The sequence below is a fragment of the Carassius carassius genome, chromosome 4, assembly GCF_963082965.1.
Source record: "Carassius carassius chromosome 4, fCarCar2.1, whole genome shotgun sequence".
In the NCBI taxonomy this organism is placed as follows: domain Eukaryota; kingdom Metazoa; phylum Chordata; class Actinopteri; order Cypriniformes; family Cyprinidae; genus Carassius; species Carassius carassius.
In genome coordinates this window covers 9,383,519-9,403,858 of record NC_081758.1, presented here as the reverse complement: position 1 = coordinate 9,403,858, position 20,340 = coordinate 9,383,519, and the positions used below count along the sequence as shown (strand labels likewise).

The following is a 20,340-nucleotide window of genomic DNA, read 5'->3' as shown; positions in this document are numbered from 1 at the left end:
CGAGTGTATTTTACCTGAGACATTAGTGGTCTCCACACTCACATGGGAGGTCGAATCGAAGGTCAAGAAGGCCTTAGAAGGGGTAACGTCTCCGCCCGGGTGCCCACCAAATCGATTATTTGTGCCAGAGGGATTACGGTCCAACGTCATTCAGTGGGCGCATTGTTCTAATGTGGCTTGTCATCCAGGAGTTAACCGTACTAAATTTTTGGTCAAGCAACGATTCTGGTGGCCACTTATGGCTCGCGAGATTCACAGTTTTGTTTTGGTTTGCTCGGTTTGTGCCACTGGTAAGACTTCCAATCGACCCCCTGATGGGTTACTTCAACCGCTGCCGGTCCCTTCGAGACCCTGGTCCCAAATCGCACTAGATTTTATTACCGCCCTCCCAGGGCAACACAGTAGTTTTGACCGTGGTGGACCGGTTTTCAAAAGGCGGCCCACTTTATTCCCTTGCCCAAATTACCCTCAGCCAAGGAGACTGCGTTGACCGTCGTAGATCACGTCTTTTGTTTACATTGCCTCCCGACAGACGTGGTCTCCGACAGGGGACCCCAATTTGTGTCCAAATTTTGGTATGAATTCTGTAGATTACTGGGAGCAACTGTAAGTCTGTCCTCAGGGTTTCATCCCTAGAGCAATAATCAAACCGAGAGAGCCAACCAAGATTTGGAAAGGGTGTTGTGATGTTTGGTCTCCAAGAATCCTTCCTCCTGGAGCCAACAACTGTCGATGGTGGAGTACGCCCACAATACATTACCTTTATCAGCTATGGGCCTATCTCCGTTTGAGTGTAGTGTAGGATACCACCCACCAATTTTTCCCAGTCTGGAATCTGAATTCGCGATCCCCTCCGTTCACGCCTTTGTCCAGAGGTGTCACCGCACTTGGACTAGAGCCCGCGAGACTCTACTCTACTAAGTGGGGGCGCGCACCAAGGCTAAAGCCGATCGCCACCGGTCTAGGCCTCCCGTATACGTTGTGGGTCAAAAAGTGTGGCTTTTTACCAAGAACATTCCTCTCCGTTCCGTCTCTAATAAGCCAAATTTATTGGCCCGTTCACTGTCACCAAGATCATTAGTCCGGTGGCAGTCCGCCTTAAACTTCCTCCAGCGTACAGGAGAATTCATCCCGCCTTTCATGTATCTAAAATAAAGCCTGTATTTCATTCTTCGATTAATCCGCCAGCACAAATCCACCCCCCCCCCCGCGCGACTCGTAGATGACTAATTTATTCATTTATTTATTTTTTAGTTTACTTTTTAAAAACAACCCAAAATATATATTTTTTTTAATAACAATGGAACAAAAAAATTATATATATATATATTATAATATCAACAAGTTGTAACAATAGTAACAAGTTGAAATGTAGGTGTTAGGGTTCGGGACAGCCACCTCTTAACTGAAAGTATAATGATGATTTTATATATATATTAAGCTTACTAATATTTTAAATATTATTGTGGGTTTCAATAGATAATAGAATGATCTTAGCAAACATCTAAGATTTGTACACTTTGCTTTTTAAATGTGTTTTTGTTTGTGGGACAGCAGTTTGGACCAATTCTGTAAAATGGCCCATATAGCGTAGCCTACTCATTAGATCACCCAATTGAACAAACTGCAAAACTGTATATTACTGCACAGAACATTATGTAGTGGATAGTTATTTTAGGTTTTAATTATATAACACAAAACGTTTTCAGAACGTTCTTGGGATAAAATGCTGTTTGAAGGGTAGTGGTTGTAGATTTCTGAACTATTTTAGAAGATAAAGTGGCATGACATTCAGCCAAGCATGGTGACCCATACTCAGAATTTGTGCTCTGCATTTAACCCATCCAAAGTGCACACACACACGGAGCAGTGGGCAGCCATTTATGGTGCAGCACCCGGGGAGCAGTTGGGGGTTTGATGCCTTGCTCAAGGGCACCTAAGTTGGCCCAAGATTCAAACCCACATCCCTAGGGTTAGGAGTCAAACTCTCTAACCACTAGGCCACGACTCCCCTATATATTAAGAATTAATAAATAGGCTATATGAAAATTATATGAAAGTCTGTGACACATAATGTACATTACAACACTACTTGACTTCGCTATTATATTGTATTTAATAATAAGTATATTGGCACTCAGATTTATATTTTGTTTGATTACTATATATATATATATATAAATCAAACAGTGATGATGAATAACTAACATTTTGCAATTAAACCAGATAAAATACCTGTCATACGGTGAACAGTGGACTTGCCATTTTTTAAGTTGCCAATAGAGGTCAGAGAGGTTAACTACACTGTAAAAAATTGCTGTAGTTTCTATTTCTATATTTGCGAAAAAGGTTACTTATTTAGTTTAAAGGGTTACTCAACCCCATAATGACAATTTAGTCATTAATCACTGTTAACGTGATTAACAGTGATTAATATCGTTTCAAACCCGTAAAAGCTTTGCTCGTCTTCAGAACACAATTTAACATATTTTGAATGAGAACCGGCAGGGTTGCATCCGTCCCACTGACTGCCAAACAATTAACAATGTCTAAGCCCAGAAAAGTATGAAAAGCATCGTCAGAATAGTCCATCTGCCATCAGTGGCTCAACTGTAATTTTACGAAGCTACGAGAATACAACCCGAATTCCAGAAAAGTTGGGACGTTTTTTAAATTTTAATAAAATGAAAACTAAAAGACTTTCAAATCACATGAGCCAATATTTTATTCACAATAGAACATAGGTAACATAGCAAATGTTTAAACTGAGAAAGTTTACAATTTTATGCACAAAATGAGCTCATTTCAATTTTGATTTCTGCTACAGGTCTCAAAATAGTTGGGACGGGGCATGTTTACCATGGTGTAGCATCTCCTTTTCTTTTCAAAACAGTTTGAAGACGTCTGGGCATTGAGGCTATGAGTTGCTGGAGTTTTGCTGTTGGAATTTGGTCCCATTCTTGCCTTATATAGATTTCCACTTGCTGAAGAGTTCGTGGTCGTCTTTGACGTATTTTTCGTTTAATGATGCGCCAAATGTTCTCTATAGGTGAAAGACCTGGACTGCAGGCAGGCCAGGTTAGCACCCGGACTCTTCTACGACGAAGCCATGCTGTTGTTATAGCTGCAGTATGTGGTTTTGCATTGTCCTGCTGAAATAAACAAGGCCTTCCCTGAAATAGACGTTGTTTGGAGGGAAGCATATGTTGCTCTAAAACCTTTATATACCTTTCAGCATTCACAGAGCCTTCCAAAACATGCAAGCTGCCCATACCGTATGCACTTATGAACCCCCATACCATCAGAGATGCTGGCTTTTGAACTGAACGCTGATAACATGCTGGAAGGTCTCCCTCCTCTTTAGCCCGGAGGACACGGCATCTGTGATTTCCAACAAGAATGTCAAATTTGGACTCGTCTGACGATAAAACACTATTCCACTTTGAAATAGTCCATTTTAAATGAGCCTTGGCCCACAGGACACGACGGCGCTTCTGGACCATGTTCACATATGGCTTCCTTTTTGCATGATAGAGCTTTAGTTGGCATCTGCTGATGGCACGGCGGATTGTGTTTACCGACAGTGGTTTCTGAAAGTATTCCTGGGCCCATTTAGTAATGTCATTGACACAATCATGCCGATGAGTGATGCAGTGTCGTCTGAGAGCCCGAAGACCACGGGCATCCAATAAAGGTCTCCGGCCTTGTCCCTTACGCACAGAGATTTCTCCAGTTTCTCTGAATCTTTTGATTATGTTATGCACTGTAGATGATGAGATTTGCAAAGCCTTTGCAATTTGACGTTGAGGAACATTGTTTTTAAAGTTTTCCACAATTTTTTTACGCAGTCTTTCACAGATTGGTGAGCCTCTGCCCATCTTTACTTCTGAGAGACTCTGCATTCTCTAAGACAAAGCTTTTATAGCTAATCATGTTACAGACCTGATATCAATTAACTTAATTAATCACTAGATGTTCTCCCAACTGAATCTTTTCAAAACTGCTTGCTTTTTTAGCCATTTGTTGCCCCCGTGCCAACTTTTTTGAGACCTGTAGCAGGCATTAAATTTTTAATGAGCTAATTAAGTGGATAAAAGTGTAAAATTTCTCAGTTTAAACATTTGCTATGATATCTATGTTCTATTGTGAATAAAATATTGGCTCATGTGATTTGAAATTCCTTTAGTTTTCATTTTATTAAAATTTAAAAAACGTCCCAACTTTTCCGGAATTCGGGTTGTACTTTTTGTATGCAAAGAAAACAAAAAGAATAACTTTATTCAACAAAGACGTTATTTTTGTTTTTGTTCAAATCAAAGTGTAAATAAACATAGAAAGCGTGTCCATGTGACCCAGCTGACACAGAACAGCAGCTGCAGTTCAACAGATACTCGCCAAAATGGTGCTACACTGATGCGTAGAGGAGGCGAATTGTTGAAGAAATCGTTATTTTTGTTTTCTTTTCATACAAAAAGCATTGTCGTCACTTCATAGCGTTACGGTTGAACCACTGATGGACTATTCTGATGATGTCTTTCATACTTTTCTGGGCCTTGACAGTTGTATTTACTTGACAGTCAGTGGGACAGTCACAATCCTCCCAGTTGCATCCAGAATATCTTAAATTGTGTTCCGAAGACGAACAAAGCTTTTACGGGTTTGGAACGACATTGAGGTAAGGGATTAATGGCAAGATTTTCATTTTGGGGTGGAGTAACCTTTTAAGTACTGGTAAATGCTGATTGTATTGTATAAGTGGCATTTTGACATTTATTTTATTGAGCTAGTTTCATTTAATACTTAACTTCATCCTGATGCTTTTGCTTGTTTTTATGTGCAGATGTTTTCTTGGAATCACAACACTCACTGGATACAAGACGGACACATAGAGGCAAACAAGTGGAAAAGTCTCAGAGAATAGGGACAACCCTCATGTGTGTGCTCATCTCAGAAAGTTGATGGACTTTCAGTATGTATTTATTAAATTGTCTCTTGCAGGAATAGTCTTAATTTAATAGAACATAAGCTCAAACAACAGAATTTGTGATTTAATGTTGATTCCAGCATTTTATTTTAATAATTTTCTTTAAAACATTTTTTTTAACAAAAATTATACTATTTCTATTGATTGACCTTCATTTTTATAGAAAGTTAATCTTCTACTCTGAATATGGCTTATTTCTTTTACATGTATTCGTAGTTATTTGTGATGCTATGTTATTTTTATGATAAGATTTCAACTGTTGAAAGACTGAAATTTTTATTTTACCAGTAAAAGCCTTGCAATGTCTTTCTGCCAGTTTTAATAAATACTTATTTGCAACATCATTGACTTTATGCATTTTTATTCATTTGTAAATGTATTAAGATAGAGCTCATGATAATGCATTTATATCAGTATTTTATAGTTTACTGTTAAAATTATTCTTTAAAGCAGTTTCATTGTTAAATTATTACAACATCATATTGTATTTAGGGGTATTTACAGGATTTTATTGGCAACTTTAGTTGCCAGTTAAATACTGTAATTTAATGAAATCACAAATAAATGCTGTAAAATATATTTACAGGACTTTATTGGCAACTTTTTTGCCAGGTAAATACTGTACTTTAGGGAAATTACAAAATATTGCTGTAAAATAAACTACAAGTTAAATTCAATGTTACTGTAAAAAATACTACAAACTACTGTATTCCACATACAGCAATTAACTGTAATTTGCTTTGCAGTAATTTCCTGTAATCCATTTTACAGCAATTAACATCATTTTTACAGGATTTTATTGGCAACTTTTTTGCCAGTAAAATCCTGTAAATTCTACAGTACATTTTTTACAGTGTAGGGAAAATCATTACTATTACACACACACACAATCCAAATACTAAAATTCTACTTACAAAACAAATAAACAAAAACGATCTTGTTAAATCACTAGTCCAAAGTAAATGTTCATGGAGGGATTAGACACTTCACATAATTTTTATGTTTAAGAGAATTAAAACAGCACCTCTGTGAGCCATAATCAACAAAAACTCCACTGAGCTCCAAAGAGATGGAAACTGCAGGATGTTTGCCACGAATCCACTTTCATCCAAGGCCAACACAGATGCATAACCTGGTGTCAAGAGCTCTATCTTGGACACTAAGAAATGGAAAAAGCATTGTGGTCTGACGAGTCAGCTCTCATCTTATTTCATATGTTGGGAGAAAGTCAGAAGGTTCATATGCTGATCATCCAAAAAATAAAAAAATAATAAAAAATAAAAAAAATAAAAAAAATAATAAAAAAAACTCAGATTGTTTATATTTTATTTGAACATCTGAAACTATTTATTATAAAACAAACAAAGACAGAAGAAATCAGTATGGTGGCAAAAACATTTTCACAGCACTGTATTTTATATAATAAAAAGACAGCAAGACGAGATTACAAACATGTCATTGTTTTATTATTTTGCACAATGAACAAACCAGAATAATTTGTGCATTTGACACAAATTATGAGAAAAAGTTCATGATTGTTTCATGGTCTCCACTCAATTGTTTCTGACTATTGGGTGGTCTTGGGTAGCCTGTAGACACCCGTGGAAACAATAAGCTGGTGGGCTCTGACTTTCTTCTGCAGGAAAGCCTGCAGCTCATTCACATCCATCTCAGTGACCCCAGACCCGGCGGCCACAAACATTCGCAGCATGGAGTGGATCCTCTCCAAAGTCATGCTCTCCAGGTTTGTCAGCATGGCCTGAATGTAGGCCCAGAACAGCTGAGAAATAAGGGAAAAGAGTCTTAGCATTATATGGCAAGTAAGGTCCTAAGCAGTGTTACACTACAGTACTATGACAAGAGTTGTAAGTGTTTAAATAACCTGTAGTTTCTCTTCTCTCTGCTCAGACTGTGTTGCGGTGTTGGAGTCTCCCTCCTCATCACTGTCTATGAGCATGACACTTCTGTCTGATCTCTCTCTGCAAGAGCTCGTCTCCTGCACTGTAAATCGACCTCCAGCTTCCTCACGCAGCACACCCTGCTGCTGCCACAGTGCCAACTTCCTGCGCACCATCTCTTGCGGCACGCCCAGGACACCACTCAGCTCTTCCAATGTCCATGTGCCTAGAGTAGGAAAACAAATAGTAATGGAACTTCAGGCACACAAATAATCAAGACTGTATCATTCATTAGAACACTAGGTAGTGCACATGTTCAGAATGATGAGGAGTGCTGCTGGTGTATTTTTATATGTCAAAACCTGGAAACCAGTACATCAGGGTGGCCATTCGTGCCATTTTCGCAGGACACGTCCTGGCCAGGATTTCTATATTGCCTAAAATATCCACGTTTTGACTTTGTTTGCGCTGCACAGACCAATGACTTCTTGTGCTTTTGAATCGCTCTCACATTACTTTGATGTCATACACCGATAAGTCAGCTCAATGCTGCTTTCCAGTCCGACACTAACATGTACACGTATTTGCATCGCTTTGACCGTTCTCTGTATATCCCACCTTCTCACGCACCAGGATTGGTCAATTTACGTACAACGTCTGCAGGTTATTGGTCAAATGATCATTACCGTCATTAAGTATGTAAACAGGAAACCAAAGCCAAAACCTGTATATTTTAGGCAATATAGAAATCCTGGCCAGGACGAGTCCTGCGAAAATGGCACGAATGGCCACCCTAAAGTACATTGAAATAAGGTCTGTGGTTAACACTATATCAAGATATTTCCACTTTATTCTATGACATAAAATACATCAGTAATACCCCTTGTATTTTACTTGTTTATCCTTTACTTGTCTTGAAAAAGGTGGTTACTAAACAGTGGCTAAATGGAACTACAGAGGATGTCAGGACCTTGTCTACCAAGTAGTCTGCTTTCACACCTTTTTTGTGTTTGTAATCACTTGCAGACTATTTCCAAATTCCAAAGTTTCAGGGCAAAGGTTTTTATTTGTATTTTATTTATTTTTTTAAAGACAAAAAGCACTATCGGAAGCTCAGTACCTTTGTCCTGGAAGTGTAAAATGATGCTAGCATGGATAGGAGTCACTGTGAGATTTGCGATGGTTCTGTCCTCCAGCTCCACATCCAACGTAACAGATCCCAAGTGAGGCTTCCACCTCAAAGTCCTCATGGCCTACAAAAAAATAAATAAAATAAAATATATGGCTGTATGCATTTTCAACAGAACACTGTAATAAAAAAAAAGCATGTGCGTATCATCACTGGCATGATTCAGAAATCTGTGTTTGGTCAGCAACATAATATCACTACGCTGGGAGTACCTTGAGTTTTTCAAAGCAGTGTGTGTAGTCCTCCATGGCTTTAGAGATGACTGAAGGCAGTTCCATCTTCTCATCCTTCAGCTGGGGCCAGAATTCAGATGAGATGATCATGGCAGACAGCGGTAATGTAGACTGCTCCTCTACAGGAAGACGACTCTCTTCCTCACGGATATTAGTGTTGATCCGCCGAGAGTCTGCTACATCCTGCAGAGGAAGACAGACACGTTCAATATAAATAGCACACATAATGGAAGTAAATCCATTCAAAGTCACATATTATGATAACAGGATGACTGATAACCAAGAGATGTGAATTTGTGGACAGGAGCTGCGAAGAGTGCAAAGCATACCTTTAGCATCACTTCACAGTAATGCATGTGGGACTCGCCAAACCTCAGTTTCAACAGCTCTACGTTGCGAATCTCTCTATAAACACAAACACAGAGGTACTGTATACATTAGTAACATGGTAAACAAATATCACTTCCTATTCTCATTTGCTTTAGAGTGCCATGTCATGATTATTTTAGTTTGGTCACACTTTATTTTAAGGTCCAATTCTCACTATTAACTACGACTTTTGCCTTATTGAGGAAAAATTCCTAATTACTGCTAATAAATAGTTAGTAAGGAAGTTGTTAAGTTTAGATATTGGGTAGGATTAAGGGATATGGAATATGGTCATGCAAAATATGTGCTTTACAAGTACTTATAAACAGCCAATATGCTAGTAATATGCAATTAGTTAACAGTGAAATTTATTCCCCAAACTGAAGTGTTACCTTTAATTTTCCTTGATCTTTTGTAATAGATCATTACACTATGAAAACTATTCGAATTTAAGACTCAAGTAACACAAGTATTTTTGCTAGGATGAAACAAGGTTGTAAAAATCTGCAATTTTCTCACAGATGAATACATTAACATTTATGCATTTGCAAGATATTTATCTAACGTGAGTTGCAGTGCATTTAAGGTATACATTAGTACATTCATACATTACGTTCCTTGGGACAACAACTTCTTTTATTTCTCATCTAAAGTAAATCCAATTTCCACACATTTCTTAAAGATGCAATAGGTGATTTTCTTCAGAAACATTTTTTGTCATGTTACGTCATCGCCCCCTGGTGAATACCAGGATCTATAAAAGGAAGACGCTGACAATGCAAGAGAGGCATTGCTTGTTGTCTGTTGTTATTCTTTTTGGGTATTGTGATTTGTAGCCGATGATCGACACTAACTTTGTGTATCGTGGGTTAAGCTATTGTTTTTGTATATCTGCGTGTGTTTGGTGCATTCCCAAAATGTACTTTTTGTTTGAGCTAGAAAGAGTAAGCTTAAATTAGGGTATCTTTGGATACTGAAGATTTTCGGATACTTTTTCTTTAGTGTAGAATCGATAATTGAGTTAGAGGGTTGTGTTTTGATTATATCTTTTGTTTGACTGCCACCCAATTTCCTCCTCTTTTTTTCCCTTAGTTTCCTTGGGCTTTCTTATTTTTTTTTTCCTTTTGTTACTTTTTATGTAAATATCACTGTGAGCTGTTTTTGTATATAAGCTTTCCTACAATAACATTGTTAATAAACACTTGTTGCTTGGCTTTAGCGCTTTGGTTTTCATTGCTTGCACTGGTTTTGGACTGAAGTCAAACCCCGAAAGTTAAATGTTATTCCCCATACCCGTAACTAACAACAGGGGACGTAACAATTCTTGCAGGTGAATGACACATGACGTAGCCCAGTGGTTCCCAATTCCAGTCCTTGCGCACATATTTTGTATGTTTCACTTAATTAACACACCCGATTCAGATTACGAACTCATTAGAAATGAGCTACGTGACGTGAATGAATTCTGTTCCGATCGATATGATCCCTACACCGTGTTCATTGCTCCCTACTCCCCGAGCAGGGGTTTGGAACTTTGGAACATGGGCTGGAATTGGGAACAGCTGATGTAGCCTATTGTAGTAATGTTGTCTCTGGTATTCTGGTCTGTGAGAATAAATGCATTCAGTTGGCGTGGCTTTGGACGGGAATTGCAGGGAGGGTGGGACATTCGCTTTCAATGCTATCAGGCTAATGTTAGCATTTTCCAAGATCTCCTACTGCACCTTTAACTTTTGAAAAAATCAGACTTTAAAAAGAGAGCTTATCAATAGTTGATTTTACTTTCATAAAAAATGGTTCTTTATTAAAATATTTTAAAATGCTACTTTAAATATTTCATTATATTTTTATTTATTTTACTTGTATTTGTATTTACTATTTATGTATCGAATTTATATGTATTTGTATTTTTTTCTTTGTAAAGAGGCTGTTACTGAAGCTAACTATTTTGGACTAAGTTTGTGTGTGAAAGGTGGGTTACCTGGCTGTGTTGTAGTTGAGCTGATGCAGAAGTCGGTCAGCCAGTACAGTCTTGTACTCATTAATGAAGATCTCTTTACTTCCGTAAATGCTGACCAGCAGACTGATGATGTCAGAAGAGCGCCGTTTAGAGCCGGTTTTATCTACAGAAGCAATGAGAGAGTGCTGAAATGTGGATTACCTGTCAGGACCCACATTTCTGTGACTGCAGTCTGTATTGACTCTATTCTGCACACATGCCAGTGGCTGGAACATTTGACAGAAATATTCCACCATGAAATAAAACTACATTTAGCATTATTTAGATATTAATATGAATTATATTTAATAAATACTTTTATTTCTCAAACAATCCTGAAAAATTTGTATCAGAGTTTCGACAAAAATAAAAAACATTAACCTGTGAGAGCATCAGTGGGATCTGGGGTCCAGTCATCCGGATCACTCCCCTCATCTTCACTATCCTGTGTCTCCAAGGTAACAGGGTCAGCTCGAGAGAGCTCATTGGCTAGATCAGTGCAACCCTCTGCGTCGCCCGTCAGACTGCCCACTATCTGACGCACAGTGTCCTCACGTGTTCTGTAATTCCCAGCATTAAAACAAAGGATGAACTACTGGTTTACAAAAAAAGCACAACTATCTTGAGACACATATCCCCATTGCAACAGACAAACCTGAGATATTTGCGAATGGGTTGGCAGGCCACTTGCAAGATCACCATAGAGGGGTCTAGCTCTCTTAGGGCTTTAATGGCAGAGATGTAAACAGTGATAATGTCAGATGTGTGGACTCCTGAAGTGGGAAAAGAAACCATGATGAATGTCAAAACATTTTCACACATTTAGCAACTGTGAAAACGGCCAGAATCACTGACTCTTGCAGTTTAAATCTAGATTAAAGACTCATCTCTTTAACCTGGCTTACACATAACATACTAATATGCTTTTAATATCCAAATCCGTTAAAGGATTTTTAGGCTGCATTAATTAGGTAAACCGGAACCAGTAACACTTCCCATAACACCTGATGTAATTGCTATATCATTAGAAGAATGGCATCTACGCTAATATTAGTCTGTTTCTCTCTTATTCCGAGGTCACCGTAGCCACCAGATCCAGTCTGTGTCCAGATCAGAGGGTCACTGCAGTCACCCGGATCCAGTACGTATCCAGACCAGATGGTGGATCAGCAACCAGAAAGGACCTCTACTGCCCTGAAAGACAGCGGAGACCAGGACAACTAGAGCCCCAGATACAGATCCCCTGTAAAGACCTCGTCTCAGAGGAGCACCAGGACAAGAACACAGGAAACAGATGATTCTTCTGCACAATCTGACTTTGCTGCAGCCTGGAATTGAACTACTGGTTTCGTCTGGTCAGAGGAGAACTGGCCCCCCAACTGAGCCTGGTTTCTCCCAAGGTTTTTTTCTCCATTCTGTCACCGATGGAGTTTCGGTTCCTTGCTGCTGTCGCCTCTGGCTTGCTTAGTTGGGGTCACTTCATCTACAGCGATATCGTTGACTTGATTGCAAATAAATGCACAGACACTATTTAACTGAACAGAGATGACATCACTGAATTCAATTATGAACTGCTTTTAACTATCATTTTGCATTATTGACACACTGTTTTCCTAATGAATGTTGTTCAGTTGCTTTGACGCAGTGTATTTTGTTTAAAGCGCTATATAAATAAAGGTGACTTGACTTGACCTGGATGCAGCAGTCGTGTTTCAAAGGCTGATTTGAGGGAAGCAAGAAGCTGTTGTCTCTGATTGGTTCGTTCCAGACAGAACTTAAGATCCTCAATGGCAGGAATAGACTCTGGAAAATCTGCAACAATTAAGCAGAGAAAACAATTATTTCAAATGAAACAACCGAGATGAGATTACAGATAGTATGCAACATCAATGGAGTTTCTCACCTCTTATGATGCTGAAAAGCTCCTCGATCCTCATGTTAACATAGATACGGCAGAAGAACTGGTGCATGTGACAGTGCCAGCGCTGGAGGAGAGCATTGGCTGGCTGACCCGTTGTGCCATCTGAAGGTGTGACATCGTTGCCCACCTCTTCCACCTTACTGGCAAACACCCTGCTCAGCCATCCCAAAACCTGCCCTAACCACTGGAAACGCAGAGCATCCATCAATAAGACTTAACACAATTACTTAATTAACATTACTTTAAATAGACACTTTAAGCTTGAATATTAAAATGTAAAAACAAAAACAAATCCACCATATTTATGAAGCCAATAAGCTAAAAAGCTTGTTAATGTTCACAAATGAAAACCAGTGACTAAGAACATTTAATCAATTTACATTATGATTTTGGTAGCACTTTATTTTACAGTCTTTTATTACTAACTTACAGTAGTTATTACAATAATTGGGTAGTAACTAAGTAGGCCTGACCCTAACCATAAACTTACTTTAACTTAAACTAGTTACTTTATATTACTCAGTACTTTCTTGGTTAAGTACTATAAGAAAACTTTATACATGCGTAATTTAAAAAATGAAGTGCAACTATGATGCTTTTGACTTACTGTTTCTTAACCAATTGACCATTTTGAATAAAACATTTCTCACTCATTTGTGTAATGAAGAAATTAAATATCATTATCTTCTTAAATCTAGACAAACCCTGCCCCATATTATTTATGTTGTCACTTACATACAGTACCACTACTGCTCATACTTAGGGTTAGGGATCTGCTGAACATCCCCAAATCCCCAATTAAAAAAAAAAAAAAAAAAAAAAAAAGTTAATTTTTTTTTACTCATGCATAACTTTCCAAAAGATTTAAAAAGTTTATGTAATAATATAATTTGTCATTAAATTAACCTGTCACATATCAGAATTTGAGCATGCTAAAGTCAAGATGGCCGAGGTTTTGTGTTGACAAGTGAAGCTCATTCAAAATCTACATAGATCAAGTTATACATTTTCCTTAAAGGAATTTTTTATAAACGTTTGAATCCTTGTGCATCATTACAAACATCATTATTCTAAGGAATCATCTAAAATTAAATAATGTTTTCTGTTATGTATGAAAGGTGTGTACATCATTAAAGTCTGTGAGGAAAGAGCTCTCGTATTCTCCCCTGCAGCGCTGCTCCATCCTCTGCTCTATCAGCTTGTGCAGGATGCTGGTCACAGCCTCAGAGCTCACACGTTCCAACAGCTGTAGTCTGGAGCTGAAATCACAAAAGACATTAATGAAGGCATTATATATCCTAACAATCTACCTCTCCAACAAAATCACATTGGAATGTTTGGAAGACAACCATCCGGCTCATACTATTTTTTAAGTGTACATAACACAATATTTAACTTTTCTGTATGGGTGGAATAATGTAAAAACGCAATGAGCTCAACTTGACCTTTTGTAACATCTCTTGACTCATTTGATCAGACTGTAATAACAGGATTAAAAGAAGACTGGATTAAAAGAAGGGTTGTACAATATGTATTGTTTATTGATACTATTGTAATTGTTTTAATAATGTGCAAGCTGACATTATTTTTTATATCCCTCATTTAACCAAAGAAAAAAGAAAAACACACCTTGAGAGCATGCTTTCTCTGTGTGATATAACCTATTAAAATGTAGTTGGAATGCCCCCCAAATTGACGATACTGAATTCTGCATTTCTGAGCAAATCAGGTGAGTCAAAGCTTCAATTATGACCCATTCATATAGACAGTTACTTGATTCATTCCTGAATAAACCAGCCATTTAAATGAATCAGCTGAAAATCCCAGAAAATATTGAACGAATGAAAAGAATTTTGACTGATGCATTGGATATTCTTCCAAATGTTATTGTTATGCAGTAATAGCTGAGGTTGTCTATGAATATTAGCACACATATTAATGCTTTACTCTATTCGGTATATAACTTAGATGTGATATGATAAATACTTCTCTTAAAGTAGAATTTGTCTTGCTATTGTCTATTGTGACACTGATGAATATGTAAAACGAAAGTGTTTTTTTCCACTGAGCTCATTTGCTTCTCCTCTTGTTGGACTCTTTAAAGGTGTCAATTGTGAAAACTACATGATGTTACAATCTATTTTAAAAAGCTAGTAAGTAGTAAACAGTACGTCCTGTGTAATATGCAGCATGCTAGTATTCCATTTCAAACATTGACACTACTTGACTTACACAGACATACTGTACATCACTCTCACACCACAGGTACATTATGTAAGTAATGACTACACAACAGAGGAAGGTATGTATTATTATCAGAAGAACGGTACTTCTCTTCAACTCACAGTATGTGACTGAGATCTTGAAGCTGCTCTAGAGCTTCCAGACACCAACACAGGTGAGGGAGGGTGGCACAGCCTGGGCACAAACCGCCTTCTTCGTGTTCCGCTGTCCCCTCCTCAGCCTCTACTGCTTCCCCTGCTTGACTCATGTGTACGGAGAATGTGCGGCTGTAAAACTCCAACACACGCTCGTGCAGCACAGGTGGGGGAGAGAACAGGAGAATGGCACGAATGACAGAGAAAGCTCTCTCAGTTAGACCATGGGCCCCTGAACCAGACAAACCCCCACGGCTCTCATCCTGCCATGAGCCCAGTCTCTCAAGACCACCTTGAAAAATAAAAAAGGGAAAGTAATAAAAAAAGTAACACAGTAGACTCAAGAAACAACGGACGGGATCAATCTCACGAAGAAAAATCAGGCCACAATTTGCACGAAAATAAAAAGTAAAAATGATAAATATATATATTAAGACATCAAAACTTTTTAGATTTCACATTATGGGAATTGAAAATGTAAGGAAACAAAATAGAAGGGAACACAATGTCTAAATGTCTAGGAAAAACCCAAGTTGTTTTAGCAACACTTAAAAGTTTGAAAACAACTTTCTACAGATCTACATTTTTTTTTATTTGATTAATTTTACAAAAACAATAGCTCAAAGCTTGAATAGCTCTGCTTGCAAATACAACAATATGGAAATAGCCATTACTGTACCCTCTGATCACAATGCAAAAAAGTAATGTTGTTCCTCTGTTTTTTTTTGTCTTGCTTTCCAGTTCAAATGTTTAAAGATTCATAAACCAAGACAGATTTACTTGTTTTCAATTAATCAAGTTTATGATCTGACGTTTTCATACCCCACTGACAGATACATATTTGTTATAGTTTTAAGCATAAACTCACTTAACTTAGTTCTGTTTCTCAGCCTTCATATCTTCAAGCAAATGTATCTTGATTTAAGAATGTTTTAAATCTTTGTTCTGGAAAACAGGATATAAATATTGAGGAACATTTTTCTGTTGTTGTTTTTTTGTGATGCATGCAACATTTAATGCCATGACTTTATTAATATAAGACAACTCTAATTTAAGACCTTTCAAGGCCTTAATTTGTGTGAGAGTGAATTAAGACATTTTAAGACCTGAGGGGCCAACTAGGGGGACTTTACAAACTTCTATGGGGTCCACAGGATGACTTCAAATTATTTCAGTTGTTGTTATTGATTAATATTGATATTATTATGTGTTAATATATTAAAACCATCTATCTTAATAAAAAAATAACACACACACACACATATAGAATCAGGATTCATAAACTGAAATATGCATTTTTTTCCTCTCAATAACTGTTTTTATTGAAAAATGTTCAATGAACACTTATAATTTTTTCCCCTGATTAAATTAGCTAATAAGTCAGCTATAATTATAACACAACTGCAACAATAAGCAAACATTATACCTGTTTTTCAAATACATGTACATTATGTTAGTATATTAATTAATATGTTAATAAAATAGCTACCATTGAGAGGAGTGTGGCTTACCAAGGAAAGGTTGCAGCTCTTGGAGAAGGTTTCTGAAGGCTGCCAGTAAAGCCTTTGCCCTGTCCCTCTCCTGTGACTCCCCCTCAGGCTGCTTGAGCCCCGTCCAGAACTCTGGAGCAACCGAAGTAGTCAAACGCACCTGCAAAGTCTCCAGCATCCAACCCTCCACATACTGACCCAGTCCATGTTCACCCAGCAGGGCCAATGCTTCAGAGAGAACCTCATCAGTCGAAGCATTTGGTGGCAAAGGAGACACCTAAAGAGTCATGGTTGGGTTTCAGCTTTTGGAACTCAAAGGTAACGTTACTTCAACAATGCTATAACAATGTCTAAGTACCAAGGTACTAGTCTTTTTAATGTAGCAAACATCAGAAGCTGGATTTAGCTTAGAGGCGATATCACACTGTATGTCTAACACTCACCAGAGCAGATGTCACTGTGTCCCATGCAGCTGACGGCAGCCCCTGCGGCACTGACTGCACCTCGTTCATTCCGGAGATGCACCGAGGCTCCGGTTGTAAACAGTAGTCATATACACTGGGTGAAAAGTATAATATTCTATGCCGTTACCATACGTGGATATTGTTTAGTCCAAAACTATATTACCAAAGCCATTCAAATGATCCGACTAATTATAGCGCTCTTCTTCAGATACCTGTCGCGCGCCGATGACGACACGTTGCCGGATGTTGATAATCATCTAAATGATAATAATAATAAAAGTAATACTACTACTACTACTACTACAAGAAGAAGAATGAGTATTTGTAGTAACATTAATATTAATAATAAATTATAAGCACATGTAGTGTGCATTGGCTTTGAGACTCTCAAATGAAGATCTTGATCTTGATCTATAAAAAAATAACTTTTTATATAACTCTATCTTAAATGTAAAAAAATAAAAGTCTAACGGAAACCGTCGTGGAGATGCTTCTTGAACGTCCCCATGGATACAGGAAGGAGACTTAAATAACGTTAACGTTACTTAAGGGATTCTGTAATGTTTTGTTTAAAGTTAACGTATTCTCCTCGCAATGTGTACAATTTAACGCCCGGTAAATTCGTGGTTTGTTAGCATTAATCTGACTCAAAAGGTGCAACAAGCTATCAGACGTCACTGCTAATTTGCATGAAACGCTTTTTGTGATTAAAGCATTGCAGGCAGGCTTTTCGTTGTAGTTAGCGAGCTAACGTTAATCAGAATGACCCAGCAAGGAGCTGCACTGCAAACCTACAACAATGAGCTTGTCAAGTGTAAGTAGCCATCGACCAAGACCTGAAAGAACTCGGAAAGAACAGCTTTAATAACCTATTGATCGCAAAGAAGACGTATGTTTTTGTAAGAGACATCAGTATTGTTCTGTTTGTCTTAGTAAATTGTTTTAATAAATAAGTCTCTTATCAAGCTATATTTACTATTATTATTGCAAAAATACAGAAAAAAAAATATTTTTACAATTTAAAATAACTTTTATCTTTTTTTAATACTTTAAAATATACACTGAACATAATTATAAACGCAGCACTTTTGTTTTCACATTTTAGAGTGGCTTTTTATTGTGGCCAACCTAAGGCAAAAAAAGAAAAAGTCTTTGAACTTTGATTTCAGCTCATGATAAATGGGTGCAAATTGTGGAGGCAAAGCAAAATTTTCAGAAGCCATTACAACAGTCTTCAGTGTCACATGATACTTCAGAAATCATTCTAATATGCTGATTTATAATCAATGTTGGAAATAGTTATGCCACTTAATTTAATATATTTTATTTGTATTTTTTTACCTAAATGTTTTTTTGAGGATTTGTTGATGAATAAAAGTTCAAAAGAAAAGCATTTATTCAAAATATAAATATTTTGTAACATAATAGAAGTTTTTACTATCACTTTTTATGTTTAATATATCCTTGCTAAGTAAAAGTATTAATTTCTTGGGGGTGTTTGATAAAGTTCTGCACATTATTGCTCTAATTAGGAGTAACTGCTGACACACCCTTTCATCTATCACAACAAAAATGTAAAGAAACACAAGGAAAACACTACAGAAACATATTTTTGGATTGTGCATGAAGCTGCCTTTTAATATATTTTAGGAAGTGTTTCCTAAAATTTCATCCTCCTTGTCTTTCCCAGGCATAGAGGAACTGTGTTCTAAAAGAGAAGAGTTGAACCGGCTGATCCAGCAGGAGGAAGCAGAGAAAACTCGTCTGCAGCATGATATCCGTATGCTGACAGACAAGCTGAGTCACGTGAACGAGAGCCTGGCACACCGCCTTGCAGCCCGCGCTGACTTTGACCGCACAATCGCAGAGACAGAGGCTGCGTACATGAAGGTAAGGACACGGTCAAGTTTTTATAACCATATTTCTTAAATGAAACTTGTACAACATTTATAAAGTTAGTTAACTGTGTTACTTACAATTAACACAGTACTAATGTTAGTTGGCTAAGCATGATGATTAGATGATAATGGTGGCATTTACACTGCAGCTAAATTTAGTTGTCAATTTACCTTTTAGTTCTTAATCTTGTTCTGTACACACACAGTTCAGTAATTTACGGTAGCAACAACCACACACAGGGAAGGAGGTACGTCTTGATTCAGTGTTACCAGATCTTGCTATAAAAAAAGGCAAATAAGAACAAGCCCATAATAAAAATGAAATCCAAACACGTTATCTTGGAAATAAGCCGCATACCAAATGATCACAATCTGCACCTGCCTACTCTCCATAATATGGATCACTTTAACAAGTCCGATGATGCTTAATAAGTGAACATAGCAGTCCTTCTAAATCAGAGGTGTCCAAACAGCAGAGTTTAGTTCCAGCTTGCCTCAATACAACTGCCTGGAAGTTTCTAGTATGCCTGGTAAGTGTGTTCAGGTGTGTTTAATTAGAGTTGGAGCTAAACAGTGGCCCTCCAGAAGCAGAATCGGACACCCCGTTCTAAACATAAACTTAAATCATGACGGTGTGAAATCAGCAAACATCAGTCTTTGGTTGATGTTATATTACTTTTGTCAAAAATAGAGGATCCCAAACACGCGAGGTAGCAAAACTTTAAATATTTAAATATGATTGTCACTACTGAAAATTTGCAGTGTGTACTAGGGATGTCAATTTTCAATCATTCCCATGAATGATTGTCATCTAAATGAACAATCAGTTAGTTGATTAATCACTAAACTTGATACTGATTTGTCTGTTGCAGTCGCATATTGTCTCCAGCATGACAGGACGTGCAAATGCCACTCGAAACGCCAGCTTTGAAAGTTCACCTGACTGAAAGGAGTTTTTAAGTCTAAATAAAAGGCTAGTAGCAGAATTGTATTATCAGTAGATGTGATAGTGGTAATTTTATAAAATGTGGAGAGAGCGCCGTAGTTACATTTTATTTTTTGGTTTGGTTATGTTTAAATTGAATTTTTATAGCGTTTGCTAAACTTTGCTGAACTTCAGTCTCTTTTTTTTTTTTTATCCATGCCATTATGGTTTGACTAAACCTCTCCTCTCTGTCTGTCTCAGATTCTTGAAAGCTCTCAGACACTTTTGAGTGTTTTGAAGAAGGAAACAGGAAATCTGACCAAAGCCACTGAACCAAGAAGCAGCAATGATCATTAAATAATGCAGAATGTTTCATCTATCTATCTTCTCCTATCTATCTATGACTATATTCCAATAATCTCCTCTCTCACTTCTTTCATCTTTACCAGCATCACTTCTTGTAATCACCACACAACTCCTATTGGGAAGTTCTGTATGTAATGTAAAGGTTTGTAATGTTTTGATATGTGTTTAATATAATCCTTTTATTTAAATGTAATGTTTTATTAAAGATAAGTTGTGATTTTTTTTT

General features: G+C 37.4%; 2 protein-coding genes across 2 annotated transcripts; one reads left to right on the top strand and one right to left on the bottom strand.

Annotated features, from left to right (window-relative positions):
• Positions 1–6,428: 6,428 nt before the first annotated feature.
• On the bottom strand, positions 6,429–17,157 carry anapc2 (anaphase promoting complex subunit 2). The gene is made up of 14 exons (XM_059546186.1): positions 16,905–17,157; positions 16,483–16,738; positions 14,939–15,263; positions 13,720–13,852; positions 12,576–12,777; positions 12,365–12,484; positions 11,328–11,445; positions 11,054–11,232; positions 10,655–10,796; positions 8,634–8,709; positions 8,284–8,487; positions 8,003–8,135; positions 6,867–7,108; positions 6,429–6,764 (listed from the first exon to the last, which is right to left on the bottom strand). Exons 1-14 carry the CDS (start codon positions 16,971–16,973, stop codon positions 6,552–6,554), a joined length of 2,412 nt encoding a protein of 803 aa, XP_059402169.1. The 5' UTR covers positions 16,974–17,157; the 3' UTR covers positions 6,429–6,551.
• A 244-nt stretch (positions 17,158–17,401) lies between these two features.
• On the top strand, positions 17,402–20,307 carry LOC132133384 (microtubule nucleation factor SSNA1-like). Its single transcript, XM_059546175.1, has 3 exons — positions 17,402–17,739; positions 18,616–18,815; positions 20,010–20,307. Exons 1-3 carry the CDS (start codon positions 17,688–17,690, stop codon positions 20,103–20,105), a joined length of 348 nt encoding a protein of 115 aa, XP_059402158.1. The 5' UTR covers positions 17,402–17,687; the 3' UTR covers positions 20,106–20,307.
• Positions 20,308–20,340: the final 33 nt, after the last annotated feature.

Excerpts from the sequence above, each read along its gene's own strand:
- LOC132133384 (XM_059546175.1), top strand. The coding sequence starts at position 17,688 with ATGACCCAGCAAGGAGCTGCACTGCAAACCTACAACAATGAGCTTGTC. Across the intron at positions 17,740-18,615 it reads CAACAATGAGCTTGTCAAGT|GCATAGAGGAACTGTGTTCT; the intron begins GTAAGTAGCCAT and ends TGTCTTTCCCAG. Across the intron at positions 18,816-20,009 it reads CAGAGGCTGCGTACATGAAG|ATTCTTGAAAGCTCTCAGAC; the intron begins GTAAGGACACGG and ends TGTCTGTCTCAG.
- anapc2 (XM_059546186.1), bottom strand. The coding sequence starts at position 16,973 with ATGAACGAGGTGCAGTCAGTGCCGCAGGGGCTGCCGTCAGCTGCATGG. Across the intron at positions 11,446-12,364 it reads AACACGACTGCTGCATCCAG|GAGTCCACACATCTGACATT; the intron begins GTCAAGTCAAGT and ends TTCCCACTTCAG. Across the intron at positions 10,797-11,053 it reads TCCCACTGATGCTCTCACAG|ATAAAACCGGCTCTAAACGG; the intron begins GTTAATGTTTTT and ends TTGCTTCTGTAG.